The 20,145-nt window shown below is 39.4% G+C and overlaps 1 protein-coding gene across 1 annotated transcript; it reads right to left on the bottom strand.

The window, feature by feature from the left end:
- Positions 1–11,999: 11,999 nt before the first annotated feature.
- On the bottom strand, positions 12,000–13,422 carry LOC147606461 (SKP1-like protein 1A). The gene is made up of 2 exons (XM_086792061.1): positions 12,971–13,422; positions 12,000–12,461 (listed from the first exon to the last, which is right to left on the bottom strand). The coding sequence occupies exons 1-2, from the start codon at positions 13,334–13,336 to the stop codon at positions 12,288–12,290; spliced, it is 540 nt and encodes a 179-aa protein (XP_086648187.1). The 5' UTR covers positions 13,337–13,422; the 3' UTR covers positions 12,000–12,287.
- Positions 13,423–20,145: the final 6,723 nt, after the last annotated feature.

The following is a 20,145-nucleotide window of genomic DNA, read 5'->3' as shown; positions in this document are numbered from 1 at the left end:
AAATTATTCTTAGAGTGATGGCCTTTTAATCATGAACAACCCAATTTATTCTTAGAGGGATGGCCATGTTGATGTAAAATAAATAAATAAAATTTAAGAAATTTAAAAGGCTTCTCACCACAAACACAACAAAATAATTAAAATTTAAAAAATTTGAAAGGCACCATAGAAATTTATTCTTTGACGAGGAGGGGATAGAGATTGATGGACCAAGTGAAGAGGAGGAGATAGAGAGAGGTAAAGTAATTGTGAGGTCCCCGCCCGCCCGCTCCGGGGCTCCTGCCGTGGCAGCGGAAGCGGCGTCGGCCTCCCGTGCGGGGCGGGGGTCCTGCACAATCGGGGCCTTGCTCGTGGATGTCCGGGGACAAGAGGCTAGCCCGGGGGGCGATCCCTCCGAGACCGGGCGGCCCGGAAGACTCCCCTTCCCCAGAAGGCACGGGCGATTCCGCCAGGAAGGGGAAAAATCTTTTAACTAGGAGATTACTCTAACAAGTCAAGTCTTGACTAAATTAAACTGATCTGACCAAACCTGAAGTCACATGGTCAAATCAAGAAGATTTGGTCCATGGAATCACCGCTTTTTCCCTCATTTTTGAGGCACAACCGATGATCCCCTCCCACAAAACAAGGTCTTCTCAAGATTTAAACTAATTAACGTAAACTAGTTGTTTGTCAGGAATCCTTTGATCCAGCCTAATCACATCCGGCCCATGGGTTAGCCGGCCCCCACTGAATTGGTGGGACTCCTTTATAAAGATTTGATTGGGTTAGTATTGTCTTGGGTGGCGGTGGGGGCAGCTCTAGGATCTAAGAAGGTGAAGCTCATGCTAGTATGCTCTTAAGTCCTTGCGGGCTCCATGTGTGAAGTGGTGTTGGTACAGTGGTAATCCTGGGCATGTGGCTCAAAGGCAATTCTACGTTAGTCATAGGTGCCATAGTTGGTGGTGTGATGCTTGCCCACTGGATGAGGTAGTGTACTAGTAATATCTTAGGCAGGGGTAGATCTAGGATCTAAGAAGGTGAAGCTCATGCTAGTATGCTCTTAAGTCCTTAAAGCATGGCCCTGTGGGTTAGAAGATGTGGGTTGGTACATGGTATAGCTAGGTGATACTACAAAAGTAGGATCCGTTGGGCTCACATGAGGTGTTACCATTTCGCTCATAATTGTTGGCATTCTTGCTTTGGATTTCCCAACTTGCACCATAGGTCTTTGAATCCTTTCATGCTCAATGACCCTATATATGCAATCATAGATACCCAGCAATCGTTTCTCCTCTGTTGTGGCCCTATATATTGATTGGACAATCCCTTCCCAACTTACACCATAAGCTTGGTCTATGGCGAAATCCACAAGAGTCTCTGTTGATGCGTCATACTCCCAAAATCATTTGTGAGAAGACTGATCTGCAAGGCTCGATTTTACAAGGATACCTATAAACATGTCACCTACCTAAATAATAGATCCCCACCAATACATGTCAATTCTAAGGATACCTATAAACATGCCTCAACTACCTAAAGAATAGATCCCCAATACATGCTAATTTCAAGGATCTATAGGTGTGGTATGTACTTAAAGAATCTCCAATACATGTTGATTCTAAGGATACCTATAAACATAGCTCAACTGCCTAAAGAATAGATCCCCAATACATGCTGATTTCAAGGATCTACAGCTAGGGTATGTACTTAGAAAAGCTCCAATACATGTCGATTCTAAGGATACCTATAAACATGCCTCAACCGCCTCCTAAAGAATAGATCCCCAATACATGCCTATTTCAAGGATCTAAAGCTGGGGTATGTACTTAGAAAATCTCCAATACAATGAATATCTGGTGAAATTTCCAAAAGTGTCCTCATTGCCACAGGGAGAGCAACTAGATGAAGACTAGATGTGGATAGTAATGAGGCTCTTTCTAAAAGAGCATCAAAATTCAAAAGATTTCCATATGCAAATGACATGCAAAATCTTTACAATCCTTATTATTTTGACGACATTAAGCATGACAAAGGGTGGCACATCTACTATGAGAATCCTTATTATCTTCCTGGAGAATTTTAAAGACATTAAGCATGACAAAGGGTGGCACAACTATTATGAACATCCTCCCCAAATAGTAGCAACAAAGCTTGCTTTCGACTTCGCCACCATCAAACAAACACATTTCCATATCAATGGTTACTCGAGCGGGTCCACTGCCTTCCAGCAGCCGACCGTATGATGTTGACATTCGAAGAGTGCTTTTTGATGCAATTTTTCTAAGAATGCATGTCCAAATTTTTCCAGCCATTCTCTATTAAACCCACTCTTTGAGGCACTCCACAATTTTGCTACCAATCTGATGGTGTTCAAATAACCACTTTTGAGGATGGAAAAGCTACACACTAAGCAGGGGGGTTATTACCATTTTTTGTACTTATGACGTAATCGGCCAACCATAGGCCCACTTTGTAATGGAAGCCAGCCACATAAGGCTTGTAAATAGATGAGAACTAGTTATGGTCACCCCATAAGTGTGGGAAGAAAGCCCCAGTTATATATAAATGGCTTATGGGAGTGTGTAAAGGCATTCTTGGGTAATACAATAAACATTAAGCTTTAGCTTGGAGAGCTTCTCTACTTGCATTATCTTGAGATTTCATCTCTTTCTTGCTTCCATATCTTGCATGTCTATGGCTATGAGAGTCTTGTTATCTTGTGATTCTGACCTTCCACCATCTAAAAGATATAAGGGTCAAGCCCAGGATATGGGAAGTTCCAGAATGGAAGAAATGTCCTTTTCTCGAAACTTAATCCCTTGGAATTCAACTTCAGAGCTATGGCAAAATTTTTAAAAAATAAACACATAAATCATTTTCATTCATAATATGAAAAGAGGATTTCCTACCATATTCTAGGATTAATCATCCTCGATTAATCATCCTCGATTAATTGAATGATTCTCATTATAATCATGGAAAATTTAATTTTTATGTTTATGCATAAATAGTAATTAGCAAAAGAGTAATTTCTAGTAATTCATTTTTAATGTTAAAAGAGGAATTCCTATGACATTTGGAATTCCATCATTGAGATGGGAAAAGAGAAATTCCTAGTATATTGGAATTAATAAATATTTTAATTAAATTCAAAGATGAAATTTAGATAAATTTATTTTATCTATGAGAAATATTTAAATGTTAAAAGAGAAATTCCTATGAAATTTGGAATTCCATCATTAAGATGGGAAAAGAGAAATTCCTAGCATATTGGAATTAATGAGTATTTTAATTAAATTCAAAGATAAAATTTAGATAAATTTATTTTATCTATGAGAAATATTTAAATGTTAAAAGAGGAATTCCTATGACATTTGGAATTCCATCATTTAGATGGGAAAAGAGAAATTCCTAGCATATTGAATTTATGGGTATTTTATTTTAGATGAAATTACTTTATGAGAAATAATTGATGAATAAAAGAGGAATACCCATGACATTGGAATGCAATTAATTAAATTCAAAAAGAAGAATTCCCATGGTAATTGAGATCCAAGAAATTAAATGGAAAGAAGAGGAAATTTTAGTATAATTCAATTTATGATTACTTATCAAAAGTGGAAATATGGGTAGAATTAATTTCTGTAAATCGCATGAATTCTTCTATTCCAAAAGAGGAATATTGAATATAATTCATTTGAGAAATTGAGAATGAATATGGAACTAATCGTCGAGAAAAAGAACCTTTAATTAGGCCAAGCAATTGGCAGAAATTTAGAAAAAAGTCACATTATCAGGATCAACCTAGAAAAAGCTATTAAATGGGAATAGCATGTGATAGTATGTGTGATAAGATGAAAATAGGATATAATAAGATGTGATGTAATGAGAATGGATGTGGATGTATATGTGGAAGAATGAATGTGGATGTGTATGTGGAAGTATGAATGTGGATGTGTATGTGGAAGAATGGATATGGATGTGTATGTGGAAGTATGAATGTGGATGTGTATGTGGAAGAATGGATGTGGATGTGTATGTAGTATGGATGTGGATGTGTATGTGGAAGAATGAATGTGGATGTGTATGTGGAAGTATGAATGTGGATGTGGAAGAATGAATGTGGATGTGTATGTGGAAGTATGAATGTGGATGTGTATGTGGAAGAATGGATGTGGATGTGTATGTGGAAGAATGAATGTGGATGTGTATGTGGAAGTATGAATGTGGATGTGTATGTGGAATAATGGATGTGGATGTGTATGTATGGATGTGGATGTGTATGTGGAAGAATGGATATGGATGTGTATGTGGAAGTATGAATGTGGATGTGTATGTGGAAGAATGGATGTGGATGTGTATGTATGGATGTGTATGTGAAAGAATGAATGTGGATGTGTATGTGGAAGTATGAATGTGGATGTGTATGTGGAAGTATGAATGTGGAGTGTATGTGGAAGAATGGATGTGGATGTGTATGTAGGGATGTGGATGTGTATGTGGAAGAATGGATATGGATGTGTATGTGAAAGAATGGATGTGGATGTGTATGTGAAAGAAGGTAATGTCGATGTGAGTGAATGAGATGTGATGTCATATGAATCGGATGTAAATGAATGATATGGGATGTGAAGGGATGAGATGTGATGAGGGTAAATGAGGAAAGATGTGATGAGATGAAAAATGATGTGTTTGGATGAGAATAGGAATACATATGGATCGGATATGGATTAAGTAATCATTAGGACCTCATGGAGTCTTCTTGGGCCCTTTTATTTGTTGGCAGTTTAAGGGAGTCAAACCTTTTCTCTTAAGAAGAAACGTTTTCTAATTTGAAGCTTCAAAACGGCTACTTTATTCGAATTTGAATTTTGGGGGAAAAATGGAATTTAAAATCTAGCGGATAAAACCATATCATGTAACATATCTATGGAAAGCTCTTGATGCGTAGATCACGGATCTGTAATCTCCGCTCGAATCGGAGCTTGTATGTAGAAGTTATGGAGGTTCGAAAATTGTAAAATTGCCTCCCCTCCTTTTTGGGGGGAAAAGTGCACCCTTTGACCACTCTTACACCTCTCTTAATCACCAATGGTTTTTGCTTACATGGCGGGCTCCTATTTGTCAAAAAGTTAAACGTTTCCATAACCTCATGGCAAATTAAAGGGCCCAAAAAGACTCCATTGAGTTCCTAATGGTGGACAGATGTGGAACAATGTGAAAGACGAGAGTTCATTATAGAAACTGTATTTATGACCTGTTTTTAAATGACTGTTTTATCTCAATAATGCTAGGAAAGCATTTTGACCGTCTTGAGAATGAGGTCGTGGGGAGACCTAACTGTTAAAGTTGCAACAGCTAATGGAGAGTCAACGAAGAACGTCTCGCGTAGCAAGGTCGGTCGAGGTCTTGACCAGCCTCGGTTCGATTTAAATGGTGAGCTTCCGGTACGGTGGATGAGGGGAGACCAAGGAAGCGGCGGGCTCTGGGTCGCCGAAGATACCCACACGTGCATCGTGAAAGATATTGGAACAAGGAGTAAGAGTTGTTTTCTGAAACCGGGCATGGATCTGGTTGATTGACCTTGCTGGTCCTCAACAAATGAGTCCGTGGCTCTTTTATATGGATCTGTTGGTTGATCCTGCTGATCTTCAATGGAGATTCCATTTTTGATCTGTGAATATATTGCCAGCTACTATGAGCTAGGAACTATCGAAAAGGCCCTTGAGTGAACAGGTGGTGAGCGTTCTGGTTACCAATGATGCCATAGATACACTGATGAAGGAATGATTGGAAATAAGGATTCAACCGGATATTTTGGAGGATTATGATCAATGACACTATGGTTTCATTAAATGATTGTTTTGAAGATAGCTGAATCTGTGAAAAAGGCAATTTCATATTGGGTGTGTAAGTGGTGTGACTAGTGTTAAATTTGAATGAATATCCGGCTAGGGGGCCTGGGAACTCTTTTCCCTAGTACCCGGGACAAAACCTAACCAAATTCCGAATTGGATCCCATCACTACAGTGGTTGGGCGGTTGGCTAACCCATGGGACTGGTTAGGCTGGACTGATGGATCCATAAAATGAGACTGAATTCTGTTATAGTACGATAGATGAAGTAAATCCTGGATAGTAATTGTTCTATGGAAAAAGAATCAACGGTTGTGCCTCTCGATGGGGAAAAAAGCGTTGGCTTCTATGATCCAAGTGCAAGTTTCTTCCTTGATCTAACCAAGTGACTCACAGGTTTGATCGGATCAGTTTGGTCAGTAATGACCCTGACTACGTTAGAGTACAAACATCCTGGAGGAATTGCCCGTGCTTTCCGGTAGGGGGAAGTTTTTCCAGGTTCGGTTTTTGAAGAACCAAGGGATTAGTCTCTTGTCCGGATATCCGTGGTGGGCGAGGCCGCAAGTGAGGGATCCTGCCCCGTGCAAGAAGTGCCTCTAATGGGGTCAAAAGGAAGTTGTCAATATTGTGGTGAGACTATGATGACCCATGGAAGGAAAACTTGCACCCTCCATAGAGTCCTCCTCATCACATCAAGAAATATAGAAGTTGGTTGGATTAGTTTGGGAGGCAAAGGAAGAGGCTTTGGAACTGGCTCTTTTTTATGGCTTCTTAAGAATGGTTATGGGTTCATCTATAGCCTTTGGCATGCTCTCAGGTTCCCTTACTAGCTCTATGGGTTCATCCATAACCTTTGGCATGCTCTCAAGTTCCCTTACTAGCTCCATGATTGACTCGAGATTAACAGATGCTGCCACTAATATTCTATATCAAAGATCAAAGATGGACACACTCAAAGGATGTAAGATCAAGTTATGAGGCAACAGTGTCCAAATCTATAACTTGGATGGATGCTATAATGCTCTAACTGAATACTTATGAGGTTAAGCATTGTAAAAGCAATTGGCCACTTATGGGCCTTGGGTGCTTGACTGGCTATAATTTTAGTGTGTGGGCACGTATGGCCTTGTATATAAGTCATTTTCTCTCATAATGCAGCACACTCTCCCATTGTGCAATCGAGCCTTGCTCTTGCTTCTCTACTCTATCCTTATGCTTGTGTAGCTACTATAGGTGTGAGAGAAAGAATGTGTGGCTACCTAGTGGACTATAACTAAGCCGACGTGACAACATATCCAGATAAGTATGACGTAGAACTCTCTCAAAGAGAGAGAGGGTTGCATCCATTTTTGCACATTGGTAAGTTTGCATCTTGTTCTTATTTTTTTGGATGATAAAGAATTATGAGGAAGCCAAGGCAGGCCATACGACCTCAAAGGTAGAAATAAATACGTATGTCTTGAGTTCTAGGCATGATGTTTCAAATCCTAACTATCAACTCCTAGCTATGAGAATGTACATTGTAAACTATATTTTAGCTTATCACCTCGTTCCACATTATAAACACATTTTAGTATTTCTCTATCATGAACATGTGCTAAGCATATGGCTTTAAAACCATAAAGGGTTTGTAGTAGTAAAAAAAACGATTCAATTTTGATTAAATGTCTCTTTAATGAACTGGTTCTGAGTGGCTTTAACCATATAGAGTTTGTAGTAGTAGAAAAAAACAATTCAATTTTGATTAAATGTCTCTTTAATGAACTGGTGCTAAGCATATGGCTTTAACCATATAGAGTTTGTAGTAGAAAATCATGACCATGATCTAAACATGCAATTAAGCATGTAATGAATTTGATATACATCCAAACATAATGATCATTTTTACCATCCAATCTAAACATGTGATTAAGCATGTAATGAATTTGATATACATCCAAACATCATACCAAACTTCAAGGCCATGAATCATCCATCCATTCATCTTGTACTCATATGATAAGAATGCTATATGATGGGGTTGACACTTGTATTGTTAATCCCTCGTCAAGTTCAACACTATCTAAAGATAATGATATGTAAAGATAAAGGAAAGGGTCACACTTCTTATTCTTGATCATCCTCCCTTAAGGGAAATGTTCTAGGTGAGTTATCAAAACCCTTGAAATAGTTAGACAAACAAAAAACCCTAACATGGAAAACATGGGAAAACCATGGGGAGAATGAGAAAGGAGGAAACCACATGACAAAAAATATATATATGTCAAGGACAAGGGAGGAGAGTACTCTCTGTATCTTTGCATGATTCTAGGAAGAGAGGAGAATACTTACTCTTTGTGTCTTTACATGATTCTATTTAGCATAAGTTTAAAAAGTACCCTAGAAAGATGCGTATTTTTTTTTAAGACCATCGCAATAAACATCACAAACTTTACATAACCGCAATGGATATTGCAAGGCTCTACGTATTTACATTGTTTATTGCAATAGACATCAAGACCTACCTTTGTGCATAAGCATGTATAAGTGTCCTCAAGTTGTCATGACACGCATTTGAGGATAGATGCATAAGCATGTAGAAGTGTCCTCAAGTTGTCATGACATACATTTGAGGATAGATGCATGTGATGCAATAGAACTTTCATTATACATTCATTTCATAAGAACATTAGTAAGAACTTTGACAAAACATTAATACCACAAGGCGGCCTAGAAACACTTTCTTGAGGAGGTCCACAATAACTTTTAGAAAACTTTATTCCATAAGGACGTCCATGAGAGCTTCATTTCATGAAGAGCTCTCTCTCTCTCTCTCTCTCTCTTGTAGTTTGTGTGTAATAAAAGAGGACCCTCGCACTACCTTTCTGCCACCCACAAGTGGGGTAGATTGGCTAGTGCGAGGGCCCTTATAAAGGCCATGATCCACCCAAGTTCAAGTCCCACTATTGGTTGTATATACCCTCGTGTTGCATTCTATCGACGTTAATACCTCTCTCTCCCGTAGTGTGTGTGTGTGTGTGTAATAAAAGAGGATCCTCGCACTACCTTTCTGCCACCCACAAGTGGGGCAAATTGGCTAGTGCAAGGGCCCTTATATATAAAGGCCACGATCCACCCGAGTCCAAGTCCCACCGCCGTTGGTCGTATATGCCCTCGTGTTGCATTCTACCGACGTTAATACCCCTCTCTCCCATAGTGTGTATGTAATAAAAGAGGACCCTCGCACTACCTTTCTGCCACCCACAAGTGGGGCAGATTGGCTAGTGCAAGGGCCCTTATAAAGGCTGTGATCCACCCAAGTTCAAGTCCCACCATTGGTCGTATACGCCCTCGTGTTGCATTCTACCGAAATTAACACCTCTCTCTCTCTCTCTCTCTCTCTCTCTCTCTCTCTCTCTCACGGGGTATTTTTATTATTACAACATATAAACATTAATATAAAAGTGCAACATATAAGGGTAGCATATCAAAATATCATAAACATCAATACTAAACAACAAAAAATAAAAACTTTGAAATATTAAAAAAGATATAAATTCACCAATATAACATAAATATATCGACAAAGAACACTTGTTACATAACCTTTATCCTTGCAATATTGTAATATTAACAATTTATCACATTTTATATTTGATGTGGCTATGTAAGTTTGCGGGTTATAGATCTAATAGTAATAATTTATTTATATTTGATGTGGCTATGTAAATTTGTGGGTTATAAAAAAGGCAAAGAGTTTACTTTAGTAAGATCTAATTTGCATCCATAGAACAGCTCCCGGTTAACCTTGTATGGCTCTCTACACCATCATAAGTCCATAGCTTAGGTTGCTTGCCAATCTTGACCTGGCTTTTACCAATATATATTTCATGTTACACAGTGATAGAAGGTGCATGCAGCTCAAAGATGATGTATTATTATACACAGTGATAGATGTTTACCTTCGTAACATTCAAGGACTAGGGAATGGACCCAGGGATCCAATTTCTCTGCTCGACTATCTCCATATCAGCTCTCCATAATTCTCAAAGATTCTCAAGCCCTCCTCCCCTGACCTTGGGAAATACCATCAGTCAGCCTCTTCCTAGGAAAAGGACTTGCTGTTGCCATCACTTCCCCATTTTCCTTACAGGAAAGGCCTCTGGATGGCCTTTCCCTCTCTCTTCAACAGCCACCCCTTTCAGAGAAGGCCTCCTCCCCCTCACCTTATATTGTGGCTAAGGTACAAAGAAAAAGTGTAGAGTGTTTCATCGTATTTATGGAAGCCAGCATAGAGGGTTTTTTGAGAAAAGCTTCACCCAATGTGACCCACATAATTATCTTCTGTTTAAAAGGCCTCTCATATATTCCATTCAACTAAACTCATATGTCCAAGACAGTTTTAAAGTGAGGTATACAGGCAAAAGCACTAAGGAACAGTTGAGCAGTTTGAGATGAACGAAAGCTAGCTTGATTCTTCATCAAAAGACTCATGCCAGAAATCCAGTCTGCTATATTTATAATATTTTGAGCCGGGTACCTTTGACAAGGCATGGACTATAGAACATTCTGATGCCTGATGTCTGCTATGATGCAACCATGAATGCACCTCTATAGACCTCTACCTTCTGTACCCCTAAGTGAGTTATCAAAACCCTTGAAATACTTGAATCAAGGAGTACCAACACCATGATTCCCACGCTTTTGATGTCTGCTTGCAAATATGCTTGCTGCCTATTATGCCAAACCATTTTCCAAATAGCATGGATCTTTAAGTAACCAAACAACTGGAAACAAATTAATCAGCCGGTAACCCAACGAGAAAAGCACAGGGATACTTCACCTTTGCAACTGGAAACAAATTAATCAGCCAGTAGTAAAGGATTAATTATTTAATGTCTGTTTTAAAGGAGTTCGCTTGGATGGCCGATTGAGCTTTTTGAGCTATTTTTAGGGAGCTATTTTCATAATTTAATTTTATTTACATGGCCGATTGAGTTTTTTGAGCTATTTTTAGGGAGTTATTTTGATAATTTTATTTTATTTACATGACACGTGGTTTTTTCTCCTTTCATGCTTTTTTACAAGGATGTTAGGCTTCCCAAGGTAAACATGTGTTTCCAAGCCAATGAAACGGGTTCTCAAGTCATCAGATGTCATGTGCATCATAGATTCCATGGACATTTTCAGGGCTAAATCCAGAAGAGGCAGCCAGATAAAGAGTAGAACCAGGATGATAGAGCACAGAGCACTATTGGCAGTGTAGACTGGAGCTGAAGGTCAGATGGCTGTCGGCTGCTCATGGACATGGTCGGCTGAACCAGAAAATAGGGGCAGCAGCAGGCGCAAGGAGGAGGACCAGTCGCTGCGCATCATGAACAAGGAGCAGTCGGCTGCATTAAAAGGAGCATTAAATGTATTTTGGACTGGCCGACCAGCAGTCGGCCAGTCTACCAAGTGTCCAAGGGACCTATAAAAGGCACCAAGTGCTCATAGATTTAGGTATTCACTCCCTCTAGGCGTTTGAGTCATTAGGGGTCGGGTCCCATAGGGGACTGTTTTGATGTATTCCACCTTTTTCAAGAAGGCAGCCTAGGGCTGCAGACAAGTACCTTTTTGTACTATAGCAATATACTGAATTTCCAACACTTCTCTCTCTCTCTACTCTCTCTCTATATCTGCGTTTTGCATCAGATGGTTTCCAAGAGTGTTTAGGGCTGCAAGAAGACTCCCAGAGCTTCCGCGTGTTACATCAAAGGGACTCAAGCTACTCTCGTTCCCACTTCACACCATGTAAAACCAACTTAAGCGTGCACCACCATCAAAGTATTGTCCACAAAGTTTCTGCAGAGAGAAATGGGAGAGAGGGGAGGGTTCACTTTTATGTGTTCATGTTCTAGAGTCATCAGAGGGACTAAAGCTACCCTTGGTCATGGAAAACCAAATTAAGCATGGGTCATATTTGGCCCCCAGTGGACGATAATACAATCTTCTTCTTCTTCTTCTTCTTCTTCTTCTTCTTCTTCTCTCTCTCTCTCTCTCTCTCTCTCTCTCTCTCTCTCTCTCTCTCTCTCACACACACACACACACACGCTCATTATCACAACTTCCATAATAAAGCCTTAATCGCATCTAGCAGAACATACACAACACTAAAAAGAACCAACTGCCAATTTGAGAGGCTGAGCTGAACAGGATTCCAACCTAAAAAAGATGACAGTACAACATGGGTTGAAACTTTACAGAAAAAGACCCTGTTTACAGAGAATCAAAAACCAGACCTTTTCAGCCAAAATAGCATTCAAGATTGATAATAAATGCTTGACCCAGGATAATGGGCGATCTATGAACAAACAACAGTGGGTGTACAAAAAAGGGGTTATCTAAAATTCCCGAATTAACTTTTGTGTCTTTGTAGAAGGGAACTACTGTCAAAAGAACTATCAAGGATGTTAAGTACCCCATACTCTTTCACTCAAAAGCCCACTGATTTTCCCTTCTGACCTCTTCTTCTTCATCTGGTGTGAAGTCGTTAACGATATTGAACAGACTCCTTATTTCTTCAACAGATTTGTTCTTGATCATGTCTGCAACAGTTTGGCACGTAAGATCCAGCAACTTTTTGATGTTCAGGTAATTGGCCGCCTTGAAAAGAGAAAGAGTTGTGGTTAGATACTTTCCACAATATCATAAAACAAGCAAAGAACAACCCTAGATCACACAAAGAACAAGCATAGATCATGCACAAGAAGATAACCATAGATATTCATGAGACCTTTCAAGAATTGGAAGCTATTGAAAAGGGCAACTTGAACAACGAAGACGAGAGACTGAAACCCTAGGTAATGTGCGACTGAAATATCCCCCTCACAATCATGCATGCACAAACATGCAAACATAAGTACATATATGTGTGCATACACATACAAACACTTTTGCGTGTGTGTGTGTGTGAGAGAGAGAGAGAGTAAAACATATAACTCTGCAAATACACTAGGCAAGGAAACACCATGAAAAAAGAAAGCTCCACCCTAGAAGCCAACAATGCAAAGGAAAAATTTAACCCTAAACTACGCGCAGAAGGGGAAAAGACCCTACAGCGCAGAAAGCAGACCGTCTAACATCAAAGCGTAAGAACGAGGAAGAAAACATACCAGAATGAGGTCGAAAAGGGTTTGCTGGTCGACTTTGATGTACTCAGAGTCGAACTTTTTCATCTCTTCCTCGGAGCGGCGTTTGGAGAATGCGGAGGCCAAGACGTCGGCCGAGGAGGAGGCACCGCCTGTCTCAGCAAAGGCAGGCGCCGGGGCGGCGTCCGCTGCGGGAGCGTGGAACTTGCAGAACTCGATGACCTTGGCGAGGATCTTGGCGGAGACGTTGGGGAGGGGAATGGCAACGCTGCTGCCGGTGTCCTCCACCATGTCCTTGATGAAGACCGACTGGAAGGCCACAGCCTCCTCGACCTCAAACAACTCATCATCGGAGCTGCGCAGCCGCAATTTCTTCGTTTCCGCTGCCATCGATCGCTGCACAGAAGCTAGGGTTTGCAGAGAAAAAGCTAGGGTTTGTTCTCTGCAGGGTGGATCAAGGACAATGCCGTGCACTCGCCGCTTTATACAAGATGCTTTTTGCTTTTGCTTTTGCTTTTCAATTAGTGCAAGCCAATAGTATATTTAAAAATAAATCAATATTTCATAATAAACATGCCTCCTCTCAGAGTGTAATTTAGTACCAAAAAGAAAAAAAGCCTCTTTGCCCTTGTTGAGGTACTAGCTTCATATCCCACCATAGTACGGGCGCGTCACGCCCAGCATTCTGGCCGTAACATACTTGCAAATTTTTAAAATGCCCGATTTCAGCATTTTGGTCGTAAAATACTTGCAAATTTTTAAAATGTCTGTCTAAAATTACACTAAAATACAAAAAAACTTGCTATATTTCACCAAACCCATAGGGCACGGGTGCCTGTCAAAAATCAAGCATGTATCAAACCTTAGTTGCATCTGAACTCTGTACGAGATCTTGTATTTTAAAAAAATATGTAAATAGGATAACCGCGCCAGCATAAGGTGCATAAGAGCTAGCAAAAGCGACGTAAAAGCAGCATAGCAAAGAGCAAGTGCAGGGGTGAATAAGGTGCATAAGCGCTAGCAAAAGCGACGTAAAAGCAACATAGCAAAGAGCAAGTGCAGGGGCGAATAAGCATCTCAAAAAACAAGTGTACATAAAGAAAATAGTAAAATAGTAGAATTTCAAAAAATAAGGGTACATAAGAAAATGTTAAAATAGTAGAATTTAAACTTTTCGGTAATTTATTTTTGCTTTTTTAAAGAAATGTGGCTTTGGTTGCTTTTGACCTGCAGGCTAGGAATGTGGTGGACCATGTTATTGTCGAGGGAGGCTTTTATTATTGAAAATGGGATAGTTTAAAAATTCAATTAAAAGTATAAACAATGAAATTTTTGACCCCTTTGATTTAACAAAACATAAAAGCAATGAATTTTGTGATCCCCTTAGATTTAATAGAAAACAAAACAATGAGAAAGTTGTGATTATCTTGCAAAATCATACATTAGTCAATTTAATATTAAAAGTTTTCATATAACCTTTTATTCTTTGTCCTTATTTTATGTTAGCATAGAAACTATAAACATTGATACTACAAACACCCTAAGCTTTAGGAAACTATGGAGAGTCCTACTAGGACTTAAAGATACTATGAATCTAGAAAACTTATCCTTTTAAATAATTTCTTATTGGTGCCATCCTTTCTCTCCCACTATCTTCTTCCTTGATGGTCTTATACCAGAGATGCAAGCCTCCATTGTTCTCTAACTTCATGGCATGCATGCACATGCCCATGCCCATGCCGACACACATTCTTTATTTTGTGTGTGTCAACAAACGAACACACGAACAAGGGAACATAAAGGGGTTTGGTTAGCACTTTCCACCCAACCATAGGCTCCAAGCCACATGCATTGGTAGGCCACCAGCACAACCCTGACACCCAAACATAGGCTCCAAACCACACGCACTGGTAGGCCACCCCTAAGCTAAGAGACCAACACAACCCTGACAAGCCTACACCCGCAAGGCTTGCGTGTCTCATACCATGCACCCATAAGGCATGCGTGTCTCATGCCATACACCCCCAATCCTAACCACAAGCTGGGTCCCTTTCCTAAGGTAGAGTTGCACACATGAACTCAATTACTATTGAGCCACTATATAGTTCAATGACTAGTTCACACTGCTTTATATATACTATGTCTAATTGGTCTCTTATGTCCAAGCATGGAACATAACTCTCTCTCTCTCTCTCTCTCTCTCTCTCTCTCTCTCTCGTGTGCTTTCATGCATTGGCTAATGGTTATGAACATATTTAATTTTTACAAGGGAAATATGATGGTCAACACATGACATATTTTGGCAATAAATACATGTGTTGGTCAGTTGGGAGTGCTCCAAGGAAGGGCTAAAAGCCTTTCTAGCTAAATGTGCTTTTTTTGTGTGCCATACACTTGTATAATGTATCAATTGAAGGACTTGCTTTTAGATTGAGGTACTTATGTCTCTGCTTGATCCAAAAAAGGCTACATAATATGCAAGGAATAATGCTACATGTTAGCCATTTACTTTTATTAAATTTTGGTTTTATAGAGAGAGAGAGAGAGAGAGAGAGAGAGTGAGAGTGAGAGAGAGATGCCTTGAGAGAGTGACAGATAGAGACGCTAGTAAGAGCATTAAGAAAGAGAGGTGGATGTTACGCACATGTAGCCAAAAAAAAAATCTCCCCATTATATTAAAATCGATCGCCATTTTTTGGAAACTGCTCGTCGAAATTGCTCGCCAAAAAAATCCCCCCCCCACCATGTGTCCCTCACACGTGGGATACTCTCATAATGACACTTGGAAACATATTATAGCTCCTCTCTCTCTCTCTCTATAAGCTCAAGACAAATATTTCCATGCAAGAGGGTAGATGTCACACACATGTAGCCAAAAAAATCTCCCCATTATATTAAAACCGCTCGCCATTTTTTGGAAACTACTCGCCGAAATTGATCACCCAAACCCCCCCCCCACCATGTGTCCCTCACACATGGGATACTCTCATATTGACACTTGGCAACATATTAAGCTCCTCTCTCTCTCTAATCTCAAGACAAACATTTCCATGCAAGAGGGTACAAAATTTAAAATTTCCAATGCCTAAACACATAGTTGTTTCCTTTGGATAATAGCAAAGGAGTCCCTTTAGACCACTGGGCAATGTAGAAGGTACTATACAATATTTTCTTGCATTGCCCATGATAAAGATAACCAATTGCCTCTTCCAATGCAAAATAAGCATGTGGAAGCCAACATTTCCTCCTCCACACTCTTATGGATGCCAAATAATGCATTTCTCTCACATAGTATGGTTTATATCACATTAAACTTTTTGGTTTTCAAACCAAATGCAAAAGTATGGTTTACAAAACATTGTTAATCAATCATTTAAACCAAATGATTTATATCACATTAAACTTTTTGGTTTTCAAACCAAATGCAAAAGTATGGTTTACAAAACATTCTTAATCAATCATTTAAACCAAAATTTCTAACATTATTCTCTTCCAATAAAATCTTAAATTTACAGACTTTCTTGTAGACTGTGTAAATAAACTTAAGCCTGGTTTTACGTGAAGGCTGGTAACCATATTTAACCACCATTTAAATTATTTTTTCCTAGCCATTCAAATCTCGTTTTACGTGAAGGCTGGTAACCATATTTAGCCACCATTTAAATTATTTCTTCCTAGCCATCCAAATCTCCATTAAATGCTTATTCAAATGGTTTTCCAAGTATTTCAGTACAAATAAAATTTTACACTTAAAAACCAAACACCAAAGTGCTCACTAATTAAGTCAACCACCACTAAAGTATAATTTAAGCATTAATCAAAATAATGTATGCTTTGATACAAAGTGAAACACCTCAAGTAAGAGTCCACTTACATGTGTGTTGATTACTCACAATTGTATGCTTGAGAAGCATGTCAACCCACTCCAATCATGCATATTCGATCAACAAAGGAACACACGAACAAGGGAACATAAAGGGGTTTGGTTAGCACTTTCCACCCAACCATAGGCTCCAAGCCACATGCATTGGTAGGCCACCAACACAACCCTGACACCCAAACATATGATCCAAACCACACGCACTGGTAGGCAACACCCCTAAGCTAAGAGACCAACACAACCCTGACAAGCCTACACCCGCAAGGCTTGCGTGTCTCATACCATGCACCCATAAGGCATGCGTGTCTCATGCCATACACCCCCAATCCTTATCCATGACTATCTCACTGTGGTACTATTTGGTAGCCAAGTTGGATAACCACAAGCTGGGTCCCTTTCCCAAGGTAGAGTTGCACACATGAACTCAGTTACAATTGAGCCACAATCCCAACTATATAATCCAATGACTAGTTCACACTGCTTTATATATACTATGTCTAATTGGTCTCTTATGTCCAAGCATGGAACATAACTCTCTCTCTCTCTCTCTCTCTCTCTCTCTCTCTCTCTCTCTCTCTCTCTCTCTTGTGTGCTCTCATGCATTGGCTAATGGTTATGATGCAAATTTTGTTCCACCAAATGAATCCTTGTAAGAACATATTTAATTTTTACAAGGGAAACATGATGGTCAACACATGACATATTTTGGCAAGTGCTCCAACGAAGGGCTAAAAGCCTTTCTAGCTAAATGTGCTTTTTTTTGTGTGCCAATTGAGCTTGGTACATACACTTATATAATGTATCAATTGAAGGACTTGCTTTTAGATTGAGGTACTTATGTCTCTGCTTGATCCAAAAAAGGCTACATAATATGCAAGGAATAATGCTACATGTTAGCTATTTACTTTTATTAAATTTTGGTTTTATAGAGAGAGACAGAGAGAGAGAGAGAGAGAGAGAGATGCCTTGAGAGAGTGACAGATAGAGACGCTAGTAAGAGCATAAAGAAAGAGAGGTAGATGTTACGCACATGTAGCCAAAAAAATCTCCCCATTATATTAAAATCGCTCGCCATTTTTTGGAAACTGTTCATCGAAATTGCTCACCAAAAAAATCCCCCCCCACCATGTGTCCCTCACACGTGGGATACTCTCATAATGACACTTGGCAACATATTATAGCTCCTCTCTCTCTATAAGCTCAAGACAAATATTTCCATGCAAGAGGGTAGATGTCACACATGTAGCCAAAAAATCTCCCCATTATATTAAAACCGTTCGCCATTTTTTGGAAACTGCTCTCGCTAAAAAGAAAGAGAGGTAGATGTCACACACATGTAGCCAAAAAAATCTCCCCAGTATATTAAAACCTCCTGCCATTGTTTCGAAACTGCTTGCCGAAATTGCTCACCAAAAATATCCCCCCACCCACCCACCATGTGTCCCTCACACATGATCAGTTGGGAGTGCTCTAAGGAAGGGCTAAAAGCCTTTCTAGCTAAATGTGCTTTTTTTTTTTTGTGTGTGCCAATTGCTCACCAAAAAAATCCCCCCCCCCCCACCCACCATGTGTCCCTCACACATGGTCAGTTTTGGGAGTCCTCTAAGGAAGGGCTAAAAGCGTTTCTAGCTAAAGGTGCTTTTTTTTTTGTGTGTGTGCCAATTGAGCTTGACTTGTATAATGTATCAATTGAAGGACTTGCTTTTAGATTGAGGTACTTATGTCTCTGCTTGATCCAAAAAAGGCTACATCATATGCAGGGAATAACGCTACATGTTAGCATGATTGGAGTGGGTTGACATGCTTCTCAAGCATACAATTGTGAGTAATCAACACACATGTAAATGGACTCTTACTTGAGGTGTTTCATTTTCGTTTTTAAGTGTAAAATTTTATTTGTACTAAAATACTTGGAAAACCATTTGAATAAGCATTTAATGGAGATTTGAATGGCTAGGAAGAAATAATTTAAATGGTGGCTAAATATGGTTACCAGCCTTCACGTAAAAAAGAGATTTGAATGGCTAGGAAAAAATAATTTAAATGGTGGTTAAATATGGTTACCAGCCTTCACGTAAAACGAGGCTTAAGTTTATTTGCATAGTCTACAAGAAAGTCTGTAAATTTAAGATTTTATTGGAAGAGAATAATGTGAGAAATTTTGGTTTAAATGATTGATTAACAATGTTTTGTAAACCATACTTTTGCATTTGGTTTGAAAACCAAAAAGTTTAATGTGATATAAACCATACTATGCAAGAGAAATGCATTATTTGGCATCCATAAGAGTGTGGAGAAGGAAATATTGGCTTCCACATGCTTATTTTGCATTGGAAGAGGCAATTGGTTGTCTTTATCATGGGCAATGCAAGAAAATATTGTATAGTACCTTCTACATAGCCCAATGGTCTAAAGGGACTCCTTTGATATTATCATGGGCAATGCAAGAAAATATTGTATAGTACCTTCTACATAGCCCAATGGTCTAAAGGGACTCCTTTGATATTATCATGGGCAATGCAAGAAAATATTGTATAGTACCTTCTACATAGCCCAATGGTCTAAAGGGACTCCTTTGATATTATCCAAAGGAAAAAACTATGTGTTTAGGCATTGGAAGTTTTGAATTTTGTATCCTCTTGCATGGAAATGTTTGTCTTGAGATTATAGAGAGAGAGGAGCTTAATATGTTGCCAAGTGTCAGTATGAGAGTATCCCATGTGTGAGCGACACATGGTGGGGGGGGATTTTTTCGGTGAGCAATTTCGGCGCGCAATTTCCAAAAAATGGCGAGCGGTTTTAATATAATGGGGAGATTTTTTTGGCTGCATGTGTGTGACATCTACCTCTCTTTCTTTTTAGCGAGAGTAGTTTCCAAAAAATGGCGAGCGGTTTTAATATAATGGGGAGATTTTTTGGCTACATGTGTGTGACATCTACCCTCTTGCATGGAAATATTTGTCTTGAGCTTATAGAGAGAGAGGAGCTATAATATGTTGCCAAGTGTCATTATGAGAGTATCCCACGTGTGAGGGACACATGGGGGAGGATTTTTTTGGCAAGCAATTTCAACAAGCAATTTCCAAAAAATGGCGAGCGATTTTAATATAATGGGGAGATTTTTTTGGCTACTTGTGCGTAACATCTACCTCTCTTTCTTTATGCTCTTACTAGCATCTCTATCCGTCACTCTCTCAAGGCATCTCTCTCTCTCTCTCTCTCTCTCTCTCTCTCTCTCTCTCTCTCTCTCTCTCTCTCTCTCTCTCTCTCTCTAAAACCAAAATTTAATAAAAGTAAATGGCTAACATGTAGCATTATT

The sequence above is a fragment of the Cibotium barometz genome, chromosome 57, assembly GCF_041138505.1.
Source record: "Cibotium barometz isolate CiBa-2024 chromosome 57, ASM4113850v1, whole genome shotgun sequence".
NCBI lineage: Eukaryota > Viridiplantae > Streptophyta > Polypodiopsida > Cyatheales > Cibotiaceae > Cibotium > Cibotium barometz.
The sequence above is the reverse complement of the archived record's forward strand: the minus strand, read 5'-3'. Positions and strand labels throughout refer to the sequence as shown.

Bases quoted from the DNA above. Each gene is read 5' to 3' on its own strand.
- LOC147606461 (XM_086792061.1), bottom strand. From the start codon at position 13,336: ATGGCAGCGGAAACGAAGAAATTGCGGCTGCGCAGCTCCGATGATGAG. The intron at 12,462-12,970 runs GTATGTTTTCTT...TCTCTTTTCAAG, and splicing joins CCCTTTTCGACCTCATTCTG to GCGGCCAATTACCTGAACAT.